This window comes from Epinephelus fuscoguttatus, linkage group LG15 (genome assembly GCF_011397635.1).
Source record: "Epinephelus fuscoguttatus linkage group LG15, E.fuscoguttatus.final_Chr_v1".
Taxonomy (NCBI): Eukaryota; Metazoa; Chordata; class Actinopteri; order Perciformes; family Serranidae; genus Epinephelus; species Epinephelus fuscoguttatus.
This window is the reverse complement of record NC_064766.1, coordinates 30,807,734-30,822,838: the sequence shown is the minus strand read 5'-3', so window position 1 is coordinate 30,822,838 and position 15,105 is coordinate 30,807,734. Positions and strand designations below refer to the sequence as shown.

The window sequence follows — 15,105 nt, the reverse complement described above, 5'->3', positions numbered from 1 at the left end:
TCTTTTGTGTCAAGTTGAAATGAACAGGTCAAAGTGAACATCTTAAAAAGTTAAAACATGATGCCTACGTGGGCGAGGCTTTATTCCTCTGATGTCATTTAGTACAAACTGGCATACTGGCTGTACACACGGGTTAAATTCATTCTTTTATCAAATAGTTTGCTTAAAATATAATTTCCTTAGCCTGGCCTTTGTGACTATTAAACATAACAACCCCCCCACCCCCCCACCATCCCCCACATACAAAACACAGAATACATGGAAATAGTGCTGTACCTCTGTGTCCGCACTGACTCAAACACCACTGTGAGTAAAACCACACGACTTCATAGTGGTGGGACGGCAGTAAACAGAATCATAACAATCATCAAAAGTACAATAAATACAGACATAACTGCAGTTGTGTATTGAAAAATACACGAAGGGTGAAATGAAATTTATAGGAGTACAGAAAAAACACTTTTGTCCCTGAAGCTACTGAGAGTTTGTCGCTGTTGTGTGAAACAAGTCCTTGTTCATTTGAAAATGTTCCATACTGTGTACTACATATAATGCTGACAGTGCTTTGTTTTGTCCAAAAGGACAAATGTGAAGACACAAGGCTTTCCCGTGAGTGACCACCCACTGGTCAGTCACATCACTGTCCACACCTTCATGAGATGAAAAACAAAAAGACAAAACCTGGCTGTCCCTTTAGTGCTTAGTTCAGTTGGAGCTGGAGCCCGGCCTGGCTGCAGAAGGCAGGGTGACACGTTGCTCGTCCATTCGTTTGGCCTGAGAGCGCATGATGAGGCTGAAGAAGTCCTCGTCTGGTACGGTCGGCCCTCGGACCGGGGGAGGGGGAGGGGCGCAGCGCTGGTCATCCAAACGGGATCCCTGGAAGAGTAGAGGGGAGAGGAAGTAAGAGAGCGGCAGTTTGAGATTTGGTCATGGCTTTTTTTATGTTCTGTTTTAGAAACACACATTATAACTTCTTGACACAAATAAGATGTGCCAGAAGAACATGATTTTTCTAATAGTTATCAGTCTCGTGTACTACTGTCAGGATACGGTGACGATTTTATCAAATATGGCAACTTATCTTTACAAAAGTTACCAACTGTAGCTTTAAATGTACTGTATGTTTATCATTGTGCAGGAGACAGCGTTTTTCTTAAAGCACCGTACAGTTGGTCGTGTCAGGTACCTGGCATTTGACAAGCATATCGAAGAAGTCGTCGTCAGGCTCAGCACTGTCAGCGTTGGCCATCAGGTGGCTGAGCACGGCCTGGTTGCTGTTTTGATTGAGCCTGAGGCCGGGCAGGCTTCCCCCTGCTGCCGACGACTCCTCTAACCGCCGGCCTTGGGCACCAGAGACGTTGGCGGACTCTGATACAGCTATAGTTTGAGAGAGTCGATGAAATTCAAGAAGAGACACACAGCAGAGAAGATTTACTTCAGTATGAAAAAGAAGATCTACTGTGGGAATAAGATGACTTCTGAGTGTGAACACATGGACTCACATTTCCTGATGGCTCTGGGCGGTGACTCTGGACCGCTGTTTAATGATAACCTGCTGCCCTTATCCTGTATTGAGCAGCGCTGGTCATCCATACGGTTGCTCTGGAAACGGCTCAGCAGGTCGAAGAAACCCTCGTCCCCGAGCATGTCAGGACTGAGCCGCTGATAAAGTACAAAAACATGAACATAAGAAACAGCTCAACAGAGCGGGCTTTGTTTGATGATAGCTGAAGGAAATTAAATGTGGTCCAGGCATGTGTGTGGTTATCAGCTGAATGCACCCTGTACAGTGTACCTTCTGTGGTCCCTGTGCGGGCGTCTGGCTGGTGTCCAGGGTGTTGCTGGTGTCCTGGAGGACCTTACTGGAGCTGCCAGTCTTGTACTTCTTCCCACGCAGACGGCTGACAAAGAACAGCTTAGAGGAGGCCTTAGCCAAGGAGGGTTTGGACTGTTTGGTCAGGATGTCACTGTTCCACTTCTGACCCTTCAATACACACAAACAGATTAGTTACCACAATGCAGAGGGAAACGATGTTAAGCATGGAGAAGATAAAGCATCCAATTGTGATAGATCATGTGTGTTGGTGGACTGTGGACATCATGTGACAGGAATGAAGTTCTTACGTTTATCTTGTCTGGAGTGAGTTTCATCAGCTCCAGGTTCTCCATGCTGTGTCTTCTGCTCATCCTGGGCCTCGCTCCTAAAACACAACAACACAACACAGCAATGACACCAATATAAACAACAATTATAAGAACTACACTGTGTAAAGAAGACACAGACAACCCCCATGTCTTTGGACTGTGGAAGGAAGCTGGAGCACCTGGAGAAAACCCACGCTGACACAGGGAGAACCTGCAAAGTCCACACAGATGGGCTGACCACCCTGGGGTTTCGAACCCTCTTGCTGTGAGGCAACAATGCTAACCACTGCACCACCGTGCCCCCGTTGCAATGTTGTGACCACAACAATTAACACAAATTCAACCAATCTCCATGGATTTTGTGCAACCTTGCAATTTTGTCCCATCACCCCAACTCTTCTGCAGATTTGATCAATCATCATAGCTTCCCCCGAGTTTCACCAATCATAGCAGTCACCCGCTCATCATCACCAAACTCACTTCCTTGTTTCTGGTTGTGAAGATACAGACACGTGTGACATGAACGTCTCACATTTACCAACAAAAATTACTGCCAAAGACTGTGCAAGGCAATTCCCTGATGTTCTGCAAGAAAACAGGAGTAAACTGTTTTGCACCGCGTGCAACTTGGTGGTGGAACACAAACCAAAGCCATTGATTACATTTTTTTTTATACTACACAACACGTCTGGACAATGGCTAAAACATGTGGGCAGCAGATAAGATAAATCACCATGACAGACGCTGTTGGATCCAGATCTATCGCGCATGTGGAAAGAATCAAGGTGAGTTAGATTAAATATGCAAGGTGAGTAGTAATATTAGTGTACAAGTACTTTTGCAATTTTCACTTGCTAAAAAAAAGAGCAGTTACAAACAAATGACAGAAAAGCTGCCATGAAATTGGGCATTATAGGCCGCAACTATCCCTGTGAAATCCTGGAGGTACTGCATATAACTTCTAACTTACCATGCACGTTGTAGTCTATATCCGTATTCTCTGACATTGTGGAGTTATTTGTGCTGTAACTCAGACCCAGAACAGTCTGGAGATCAGACACATTCATACGAGCCGTCAGCTCCCCGCTCCTGTCTCCAGTCTAGAAAGAAAGAAAAACGTACATACATATAAAGAGGTTAATTTTGCCACTGAAGAATTTCTTTACCTGTTTTGGTAAAGAGAAATAAAAGTACTTAGAAGACAAGGACAGAAGAACATTTTACACTGCTTTTAATTACATGATGTACCTCTTTGCAGATCTCCAGGTGTTTCTCAGCAAAGTGCATGGCTTGGTCATGGTTCCCCAGTGCAGTGTAAGCATTTCCCAGACTCCAGCATGCACGGCCCTCCCCAATCCTACATCAGAAAACATATTTAATACATGTACAGGGGCGTAGTTAACATGTAGGGAATACTTCCTTCTATAGTGAATGTGTTGTGTGTGTGTGTACCTGTCATTGAGGTCCTGGGCTATGATGAGGTGTTTGAGGTGGTAGTCTATGGCTCTCTCATAATCCTGGAGAAGAGTGTAGGTGTTGCCCAGACTGTAGCAGGCCTGGGCCTCCACAGCGCGGTCCTTTAGCTGCCTCGCGAGCTGCAGTGTTCTCCTGAAAAACAACCAAAACAGCTGGTGTAAAACACTGCAGAGACTGCTTAAGTATGTGCCTCTGGTTTCTTGTCCCCACAGTCTGGCAACAACATATGATGTCATACACATGGGGAGATTGGTTTCTGACATCAAGACTATTTTTATTGTCTTCAGAGAGACATTTTTAAGATGCTCATGAGAGAAAGCTTAATTTGTGCTCGGTGGTGCAACGCTCTTAATGTGGTCTTTCAACAGAGATGATATGTCAAATCTCACCCAACATTTATATCTTTGTGGCAGTTATGTAGACAGAGACAGAAATAATGAAGTGGAGTGTTTGTGCAGTTAACCCCTCACTGCCCTGCTGATTTGAGCAAGTCTGCTGTCATTTCAGTAAAGAAAGAATTCAAAATTAAGCACCTTATCTCATAATTGTAACAAAAGACCTCGGAACAACGAGATCAGGATCCTGTAGCCTAATTCTAAAACAAACTGGAAGTGCATGAATTTATATCCTGCAGGAGGAGCAATACAGCAAAACTCTTTGATATTACCTGTCATGTAAGATACTACATGTACACATACCCTGTCACACTTTTTTATATAGAAAATGATGTAAAAAGATTAATGTGTAGGCTGTGGCTCACTTGTAATGCTCAGCTGCCACTTCAAATTCCCCCAAAAAGATATAGGCGTTCCCCAGGTTGCAGTAAGCCCGTCTCTCTGCCGAGCGGTCGCCAAACTCCTTAGCTATGAGCAAGCGCTGTTCAAGGAAAGAGACATAAAAACACATTTTATCATTTCTGTTAGAATAAGTCACACGTATGTTTAAGTGAGTCACATTTATGATGATGAGATTGATAGTGGAAGTTTTCGGGGTTACACCACACCTGCTCGTGAGAAGCTACAGCTTTGCGAAAGTTTCCCAACAGGTAGTACGTGTTGCCGAGGTTGCCGTAGGTCCGACCCTGAGCTGCGCGGTCCCCGAGCTCCTTCACGATTGCCAAGTTTGCCCTGAAAATACACAAACAGTCAAATGCAGTATGATAAGACAAGACACTGGGCCTCATGCAAGAAAAGATACATGAACACATCTTTTCTTATTTTAGTTCATATGTCCACGATTTGTTCTTATTTTGTTAGTTCTTTGTGATTTTTTGCTCTTAGGTAAGAGATAATTTTACGAGTGGTCGAGAGCACTCTCACCTCGATAAGAAAAAGCCATGAAAAGACATGAAATTTATACAATCAAACTTAGATTATATTCTAGAGGAATCAAACAACTGGGTTATTTAATTTGTGGGCTAAAGAAATATTACTATATGTGGTCCATTGATCCAAATTACTGTAATTACTCTAAGTTTCTTTTTACTCGAGTACTGTACTTAAGTATAGATTTGAGGTACTTTTACTTTACTTAAGTATTTAAAATCACATGCCACTTTCTGTCTCTACTCCACTTCACTTCAAAAGGAAAATATTGTACTTACTTACTCCGCTAGAATTATTGAGTAACTATGAAAATATACCAGTTCATCTGAAACAATTGGTTGATTAATTAGAAAATTAATTGGCAACTATCTTAATAATCATTTAAGTCATTTTTCCATGCAAAAAAAAGAAGATTTGCTTTTTATTTTAATTATCATTATGTATTATTTTTATGCAAACTTCTCTGCATTGAGCACTTTTACTTTTAATACTTAAATTGTACTTGCATACTTTTATGTAAGTAACATTTTTACTGCAGGGATTTTACTGGTAACAGAGTTTTTTGACAGTGTGGTATTAGTATTTTTACTTAAGTGAAGGATCTGAATACTTCCTTCAACAGTGCTGCTGACATGGCAAATGTTTTTCCATTACCGTGTTCTTGATTTTCAGCTAACATCAGCACTGACACTACGGAAAATCACATTTACTTTAAGATTTTGTAACAGTACATCAGTGTCACTACTGCTGAAGTTCTCCTTCTTGAAGGCCTTTTTTGGGTGGCATCTCTGACTCTTGTGCATGTGCCAGTGTCTTTGCACACAGCACAACACCTGCCCTTATATAGTATTTAGGGAGCGTTACTTATGCTATTACATGCACTCCAAGGTAAGAGCTGATCTGGATGGTTGAGATCATTTGGTGCATTTGAAGTTGACTTCTTTTATTTTTTCATTTAACAGAAAATTAAGAGAAAATATAAGAGAGATCTAAGAGCATGCTCACTGTGTTATTACAATGTCACCGAGACTTATTCCTCAGGATCGGACTGTACAGTCACTTACTCATAATACTCAGCTGCCTTCCTCAGTGCCATCATGACCTCCTCTGGGAAATCTCCAGGCTCAGCTCCACTCCAGCAGATACTCTTGCCTTTGGCATGGTACACGTTCCCAAAGTTATAAAGAGCTCGTGCCTGACCCACCTAACACAAATCCAGGAAAAACATGTCAGTGCTGAAGCTTGATGTCTTCTCAATCCTTCCACTTACACTGCAGAATATTGCACTGTATACTTGATGTATCACGGCTTGTTCGGAGTGAGATTAAAATGACTATCATGAACAGTGAGTATAAATTACAGTATCACCAACAGGCTCGAATAACTTGCTGCCTCACCTTGTCACTGATGTCTCTGGCGATGTCCAAGTGTCTCTGACAGCAAACCACCGCCTCATCAAACCGCCCCAGCACCTTTAACGTGTTGCCAAGATTTCCACTGGCTTTGGCTTCCCCGAGCAGGTCACCAATCGTCCTATCAAACACACATTTCATTAGTAATAATAAATATAGTTAGGTTAGCAGAGTTGTGGGGATTCTTGTGTTAGTCCTACCTGGTCAAGGTGAGGTCATGCCGGTGGAACTCCAGGGCCTTGGCGTAGTCATGCAGGTGGAAGTAGGCATTGCCCAGCTGGCTGTAGATGGCACTGAGCACCTGCAGGTCCTCCGTGCCCACCTGGATGGCGGCTTCAAAGAAGGAGACGCCTGCTCTGTAGTCGCCCACCTTACAGAGCCGCTCGCCCTCCAACGCCAGCTCCAGGCAGGACACCTCCATCCTACAGCAGGAAGAAGCAGTCCGTCAGGTAACTAACAATGATATGGCCTGCTGTTTAAACTGGCTTCTCACTGAGCAGCACTAAAGTAGCTGGAATAATTAAGAAGCTATGGAAAAATAGATCTTCTCTGGCTGAAAGCTACAGCCAACTGAGCTGACTCCCCCTCACACCCAGTGAACAAACCTTTCAGCCTTTTGCTTAGAAAGAGGGCTTTGAGCTACTTCCTTCCACCTACAGAGAACAATGGTTCAAACTGGGGTCTGTTTGTTATGGAAAATCTCACATCCTTTTGACATGCATCAGAAAGTGAAGCGGGTTCCTTTTACAGTAAAATAAAGCACAGAGCGCGTAGAAATGTTTCAATACACCAGTGTTCACCATTCCCATGTTTATTAGCTTTGCCTCAATGGATCTACATTGGGTAGTGTTGGAAATCAGTATAAAAATGGAGGTACAAAATGAGGTTCGGCTCAGGCGTTTCAAGGCCAGATGAAAGCAGTGTTACTACAATGGCTGGTGGCTTATCTGCACATGGATGGATTATCTTTAGATTAAACAGCATATGTGCGCAAAGCAAAAACTGTCAGTCTGCCAACTTTTGTTTTTCAGGAAACTGTATTGTTGGGAAGAGATCAGCGTCATACAAAGTCTATTCAGTTTGTTTATCTCAAGCCTTCCTCGTGTACACGCCCATGGTTTTGTCTGAAAGCTCTGAAAAACTAAAACACAAACACAGGCACAATCTAGTGCAGATTCCTCACGTGAAGTAATGGTTTACATAGTCTATGGTGTGCTATTAAAAATGACACAAAGACCCCAAACAAAGCAGCTTGTTTCACCCACCTAGGCTATAATTAAAATGCAAACATGGTGTGAATAAAGCTCATGTAATCATCAGTCTTGGGCCTTAAATTAGAAAAACCTACTTTTTGTTTACTACTAAGTCAACAACAGACTTTTACAACACTGTGGCAACCACTAGCCTACCTGCTCGCTTCTCGTGTCTTACAACGACAACAACAGCACATGGAGCTTATGAGAGGCATCTACCGAGGTTTCCACTAGAAAAACTTCCAGGCTGCAGCTCCTTCTGTTTGTCTGAACCATGGAGAGTGAAACTCAACCAAATTTCATAGTCTGGACTAAAAGAAGGTGATCAAGATCCTTTTTGTTGCTGATTTAAATCTAAAATGAATTTTAAAAAAATAGCATTTCTTCCCTGTGACATCAAAACAATCGGTCATCTGACATCACAGAGCTATTTTAGCATCACGCATTGGAAAAATTAAAAAGACGTATGCAATGCTGTCACAGTATTTACTTCTAACGCATGGCAGCAAGGAAACTTCTCAATCAGCATTTTATAATCTGCTTGTCTTTAAAGCTCTCCCTTCTGACCTGGTCACCTGAGATTACGGCTGTAGACTGCGCACCCGACAGATTACATCCCTGGTGAGTGTTAAGTAGCTTTATTAGACGTGTCAGGCACAAGCAGACTCTGTAGTGAAGTTTAATGGAATCAAGTCATTAACGACAACCATCCTCCTCATAGTAGTAAGGGGGAAACATGTCCTTCCACCGAGCAGATGCCTGCTCTGTCCAAATAAGTTGGACACACGTGTGGCGAAAAACAAAGCAAGCAGCGATGAATTTTTCAGGGCTTGTTAAATATTGAAGCCAACTGGCGCAGGTCACACCTGCTGCCAGAGCTCTTTACCTGGATATGTACTGTAGGGACAGCTGGCTGATGCCTTTCTGCGAAACTCGCTTGCCTTTAGTCAACAAACTCACAGACAGCACTGTAAACAGTCCTCCCACTCTATTATTTAACTTTTTAATCCCACATTATGCACCAAATGAATAAATAAATACGTAATCTGTTACCTGACACTGAAACATCTTGTGTAACACGTGTTAAAACAATTACAAATATAAAGGGAGTTTTCTTTTCTTAACCGACAAGCAATAATTTAACTTACAGTCCCTTCTAAAACTAATGAAGGAAAGCAACATGTTAAAAGCAGAGCCAGGAAATCTACTCTACAGCCATGCTTTAGTTCAGAGAGGAGAGGTTCCTACCTGTAGCGGACATGAAAGGACTGCTCTTCAGTTCCCATTCTAACCACTGAGCCACTGGAATCCATTGATGTGTATAATATGAGGGAAAATCCCAGTTTCGTTCCCGAAAAAATGATTGCGTTTTAAAACGAGCCAACAAGAAAGAAAAAAAAATTCTGTGGTCAAAGGAAGCTGGGTGAGAGGAGGTTCACCAAAAAGTCATGAAATGTGGTCAAGTGCGTGACCGTCCCCTCTGATGAGTGCTGCCAAGGCAAGGTAACCCCATGAGTGTTAGACAGAGCTGCATAGTCCTGAGTGCCAGTCCACACGGCTGCGTTTCGTATACTGTGTATTGCGTCACTGCACCTCAATCTCGTCAGCTGCCCTCTGTGAAGAGAACACAAGATGCTGTATGTGAAGCCTCACTCTGGCCACACGGTGCCATGGCAACACCAACCAAACAGCAGCGTGCACAAGCGGGGCAGGCAGAAACTTAGAGAGAGCAGGGCGGGAGTAAATGAATGGATGGTGGGTCAACACAGGCGAGCTGTCAATCTGCTGTAAGACGGTGACTCAGTTCATCCAGGCTTAGAGATGTGCGTGAGTGCTGTAAAGTTCCTACAAGGTGAGCAAGCTATGAACGCCACAGAATGTAACCTATGCAAGCAGAGATGGCAGGAAAAATATCATCTCCAGAGTGTGTAAATGCAAACAAGAAGAAGTCGCTGAAAAGAAAGAGAAACCAGCAACCTGTTGCATGATTTTTTAAAGAAAAAAAGTCACTAAATTAAAATTAAAGCTCTGAAAACATAAAACAGAAGAACCTACTTCCACCACAGGAAAGGACAGTGATAAGCAAGCTACATGGATAAGATAGACTGCACTGAGTGAAGACCAGAGCCAACCGTTACCACATTTCTCCATGAGGTCATATTAGCCACACCCAGTTGTTCCCCAAATTTAACCCATCGGCCCCTCCCCTCCTCAAACACACACACAAACTGGGAAATGGGGCAGACCAGTTATTTGCAAACTGGGTTAATTCTTTGTGCTAAATTAATATAAAAGACAACAAAGACATGGCAAATAAGCAGTGTGTGTGCTTGAAAATCTTTTTAAATACAGTAAAAACACAAAGCACAGGCAGATAAATCAAGATTGGGAATTATAAATGACCACCACTGCCTTCTTTTTACAGGAATCTAAATATGTTCTGCCCTACTTTGCATATAGGCCACTCAGTGGTGTGCTAAAATGACTTTCTCCTCCTAATATTTCTTAAAAATACTGTCAGATATTTACTGTGTTTCATAATCCAGGCACAGTTCTGCCTACTGTACATAAAAAGGAGGCCAGTGTTCATGAAGTACTTTGGATTAGGACCTTTGATCTACAAGAGGCTCGCTGAGCAGCTCCGTGCATTAGGTCAGCACTGAGCTCATACTGCAAGAAGAGCACAAATCTTGAAAACAAACGACGACCAAAATAGAAACAAAAAACAAGAACTGTTTTGACAAATTGCGACAACTCAATCATGCCTTGTTTGTCAGAAGCTCTTAAAATAAAAGTCCTAAATACTATGAGTCAGACTTTTTTCAGACATCAGTTTTCAGTCGATGCACCTAAAATAGCTAGGAAAAGAATACTCTGCAAGACGGCTGCGCTGTTGCTTCAAGTTGTCAGGTGATTTGCCAAGCTAGTTGTAGATCTGTGCTAGTCCAGGTTCCTTTGGCATATCTTTCATTGACTTTTTGGGAGTTATCTTTGTAAATTTTGAAACTGTTACAGACATTTGACTCTTTCAACATCATGCTAGTGTATCTGTAAACCTGCCACAGGTGGTCAAACTGTCAGAGTCACAAAACAAGGCCTCTCATTGAGTTTAAATGTCCTTGTCTGAAAGGACTAATAAATAATGTTGAATTACTATGTCTTAACTTATGGGCTATTTGGGATTTTTGGGCACTTGGTATATAAAAACGGAGCATTTGAATACTGATTTGGACATCAGTTACCATGGCAATGATCGAAGCCCCAAAGCATTCGGGTCAGCCCTACAATGATACACAGCTAAGAGCTTGTTTGTGCACATGAACAACGGGAACCTTTCTAAAATGGAGGGTTGTATCTTGTCATAATCCATGCACTTCCTCAATAAAAACAGCATCTGTGTTTTTAGAGTCCATATTATTTCATTTAGGCTACTTGGGTTTTAATCAACTTGTCTTGGACCTGAAAAGAAAAGTGACTAAAAGCATCTCTTTGCCCAGCCTTGTCTTCCTGCTGCTACGTCAAAGTGAGCAGTTATAAACTAGAGCCCAGGGCTTTGGGAGTCTGTGCAGTACATGTTCCTGCACATTATAATAATCACCAATTGATGTGTGCCAGTGTTGGTGCAGCCTTTTCCACCATTGTATGCCAACTGGGTGTGTTTAGCAGAGACCAGCCCTGCTCACAGAGCCACACTGGGCATGAACAAGTACGTAGCATGAAGAAGTGATCCGAGGCTAAAGGCACAACAAAAGAAACAAGAGGTTGTTTGTTTAATTACAGCTTCCAGGCAGGTAATCAGCACCTCTTGAGTCACAAACAGGACGTGATTTCATCTCAAACACGCAGCAGAGGTGATCTATTTTCATTGTGCTTACAGCCCATTGATGCTCTAAAAATGACAACTGCCACTGAGAGCAAAAGCTAAATATGGAAACACCACTAAGTGTTACACCATGAGCCAGCAAAAGCCCACACCAAAACAAAAGAAAGAAACATAAGTACTGGGATACTGACCGGTAAGTCTTCCACACAGGAACAGGAAATCTGGGAAGCCTGCAAGGAAAAGTGTTGTGAACATGAATAACTTTAGACCTAAATATACAGGTGTTGCAATATGTGGTTACTTAAAGGAGAAATACACCCATTTTCGAAATTCATACATGTTATTCATACAGTCAAAGACAGACAACTCTTTCAAATCCAAAAACTAGGGTGCTAAAACTCCAATCTGTGATATCGTCAAATATAAAGTTTGGAACTGCTCCATAGACGATAAACTGGGAAACTTATAGATAACACTGAAAGCACCGTACTGAGAATATAAGTATATCTTCTGTTTCACAACCAAGAACACTACAATAAAATAAAGCTCTTGTAGGTATAAAAAAAGGAAACAAACATTCTTTTGGTCCTAAAAATCAGTCTCCCCATTCATTCTCAGCAGCTCCAGACTTTATTCTTGATGACACCACAAGTTTAAGACTTACTTCCCTGATTTCTGGCGCTTAAAGAGTCGCTCATGTTCACAAATACTGAGTGAACTTGACCAGGGAAATAACATATTAAATTCTTACACTAGGTGGTGTCCCCTTTTAAATCTGTGTATGAACATTTGCATATTTGCCTTAACCGATTATGGACACTACAGATTTTATATAACATTAAACTTGCCCTAAATACTTTGTGATTTTGTACCCCAGATGTTAAACACTCTTGGCTGCCTATTTACTGGGCAAACCTATCTAAAACTAGGTGTATACAAACCAGGTAAACCCTAAATAATCCTGAAAGATTTTATTATTTCTTTCAGGGCTGTTGCACTGGTTGTAGCTAAGTATACCAAATAAACTGGCGACTGAGTGTATACATGCCACATGACATAATGTGCAAGAATGTGACATTAAGGCAATATCATGGACATAATCTTGAACACTGTGTATTGACCATGCATGCCTAAACTCTACCTCTGATTTGACACAGCATAAAGACAAGCAACTTTATATTTGCTATATATTTTGTATGTTGCAGTCTTTGTATCTGCACTCCTCCAACTTTGTATTGCAACTGCTGCACAGCAATTTTCCCCCAGGATAGATAAAAGTTATCTTATCATATCTTATGTACTAAAGGTCTGGCTGATGTCTGCATGAGTGGCATATTAATAATGTAAGTGCAGGTATAATGTGGATGACATCTGTATTAAAGCGGCCAAGACAAACAGATACACAATTACTATGTACAATACTTTAACTATACTTATGTAGTAAGGTTTAAAGTGCTACAACATGCTACAGGATATATTTGTGATACTCATATGGCCGTAAACAAACAGCAGCACCATTGACTGATCAGTATCGTTATTAGTAATCTCCCCTGGACACATCCCTGTCAGTGTGAGCTCCATTCAGACACATTTTTAGCGTCACTCATCCACGAGGAAGCTTCATAGAGGACTGTAAACACCACACGTTCATGCCGGCTCCTATCGTCAGGAGTTTAACACCAACTCAAAGCCACAACCTCAGTCAGTCAGTGAATTCACAGTTACAGTATCACATTCAGCTAAAGATTAGCAAGCTAGCATGTTAGCTGCTAAACTTACGTTAGACGATCCAGCTCGAACAATGGTGACTTCTTTTCTTTACTGTCTCACAAAAATAAAAACAATACGTGGATTAAAAAAAACGGACGTCTGTAATTTAGGGTCAAACTGTACTATTTCCAGTCGGGCACTACATTATCCTTTAACTTTTGTAAAAGTTGGATTTAACTTCGATGAGAAAGAAGAAAAACCCTGTGGTCGTACTAGCGTATGTGTTTTCGACAAGGAGCCAATCAGGAGACGACATTCAAAGATAGCCACGCCCCCAACAACAGTCATTGGACCAATAGATTTGAATAGGAAAGAGATGACGTATTGTCATTATTAGGCTGTCAGGAGGTGACGGACAGACTTCATAATAAAAATGAAGTGTTGACACCCTTTAGCCTGTAAAGTGAACACACAGGAGCACTTCACTCTACACTGTGTTTCATTAAGGGAGGTGCGGATATAAAGTTCTCCTTTGTCTGACCTTAGAAAACACTCTCAATAAATAAAACAATGAGGTTGATTGTTCAAAACTGTATTTACTAATGCTTAGGGACTGTTCTTTACTTATCAGAGGAGGGAGGTTGCTGCAGTGTGTCTTAGTCATTTTTATCCTCCTTAAAGCTACAGATATTTTTCCTTGAGCCTCTCTGGGTGACTGGTGGAAAATGCATGACTCCACCATAACTTAGTTGTTGAAAAAAGCCTTGGTTTTTCACTCTTGTCGTGCATGCTGGTTCAGAGTCCTGCACCGGGGTACCCAACACATATCCTGGAAGAAATTGGGTGACAGGTAAAACCTGTTATATATATCCCCCTGAGATCCTGTGTCCTCATATTGACTATGGAGGCCTAAGTGTGTCAGGTAGTAACAACTGAAACAAATGATGTGTAATTATAACACTTATTATTACAAATGCGCATTTGACTTTGTTATACATATTACTGCTGTATAATTTCCCCTGTTACGTATATATAAAAATTCATGGGTACGGGCATGGGTAAAAATGACCTACACGGGGCGTCAGTGGCTTAGTGGCAGAGCAGGCGCCCCATGTACAAGGCTGTTACCGCAGTGGCCCTTTGCTGCATGTCTCTCTCTCTCTCTCTCTCTCTCTCTCTCCCCCTTTCACACTTAACTATCCTATCAATTAAAGGCAAAAAATGCCCTAAAAATATCTTTAACAAAAAAATATATATATATGTGTAATATTTTGACGTCTAAATCACTATTATCAAGCCGCAGTTACTTTTATTTTGAAAGTCAATGACACAAGTTCAATCTTTAACCCCTGTTGTCACATTTGTCACCAACGAGGACTCCAGCAATGAAACTTTGCAGCCTGAGGATGAGGTGGCAGCCTACATCAAGTTAAAGACAGCCAACAAGGATTGTTTCAAAGTTTTATGGTGGTGGAAGGAGCATGCTCAAACGTTTCCTTACCTGGCAGTGATTGTGCAGAATGTTTTTGCCATCCGGGTATCAAGCACAGCCAGGGAAAGAGACTTTTCCTCTGCTAGATTTGTAATTCAAGAACACAGAGCCCAGCTTGTTGTAAGTGACTGTGACCTGTGTGTGTTACATCACAGGTGCGGGTCAGGTCGCAGGGACTTTTATTAACTGGCGTGACTTTGACCTAGACACAGTGACAAGTAATGGGGCACTGAGCTTTACAGGTATGGGTGGGCGAAGGATGCTGTGTGGGTTAGTTATTGCAAATGGTTTATTCTTGGCCAAGTTTTAAATGAGGCGTATAATAAAGTAATTTATGATGAAATATCACTATATTAAGGTCACATTTTGGTTATTTATTTTATTTTATTTGTTTATATTTTTGGAAATTTGAAATTCAATGATAATTTCTGTTTTTACAGTTTCTGGCTAATGATAAGTGGTGTAATTT

At 41.6% G+C, this 15,105-nt stretch overlaps 1 protein-coding gene across 2 annotated transcripts; it reads right to left on the bottom strand.

Moving 5' to 3' along the window:
* Positions 1–42: 42 nt before the first annotated feature.
* Positions 43–13,416, bottom strand: gpsm2 (G protein signaling modulator 2). Of its 2 annotated transcripts, XM_049597721.1 has the most exons (16): positions 13,214–13,416; positions 11,626–11,664; positions 8,860–9,225; positions 6,559–6,780; positions 6,344–6,479; positions 6,011–6,150; positions 4,625–4,748; positions 4,382–4,497; positions 3,598–3,753; positions 3,394–3,502; positions 3,116–3,245; positions 2,125–2,201; positions 1,796–1,984; positions 1,503–1,662; positions 1,187–1,377; positions 43–876 (listed from the first exon to the last, which is right to left on the bottom strand). In XM_049597721.1, exons 3-16 carry the CDS (start codon positions 8,922–8,924, stop codon positions 706–708), a joined length of 1,986 nt encoding a protein of 661 aa, XP_049453678.1. In that variant the 5' UTR covers positions 8,925–9,225; positions 11,626–11,664; positions 13,214–13,416; the 3' UTR covers positions 43–705. The 2 variants fall into 2 exon arrangements, with proteins under 2 accessions (XP_049453678.1, XP_049453679.1); XM_049597722.1 differs by lacking the exon at positions 8,860–9,225.
* Between the last annotated feature and the right edge of the window lie 1,689 nt (positions 13,417–15,105).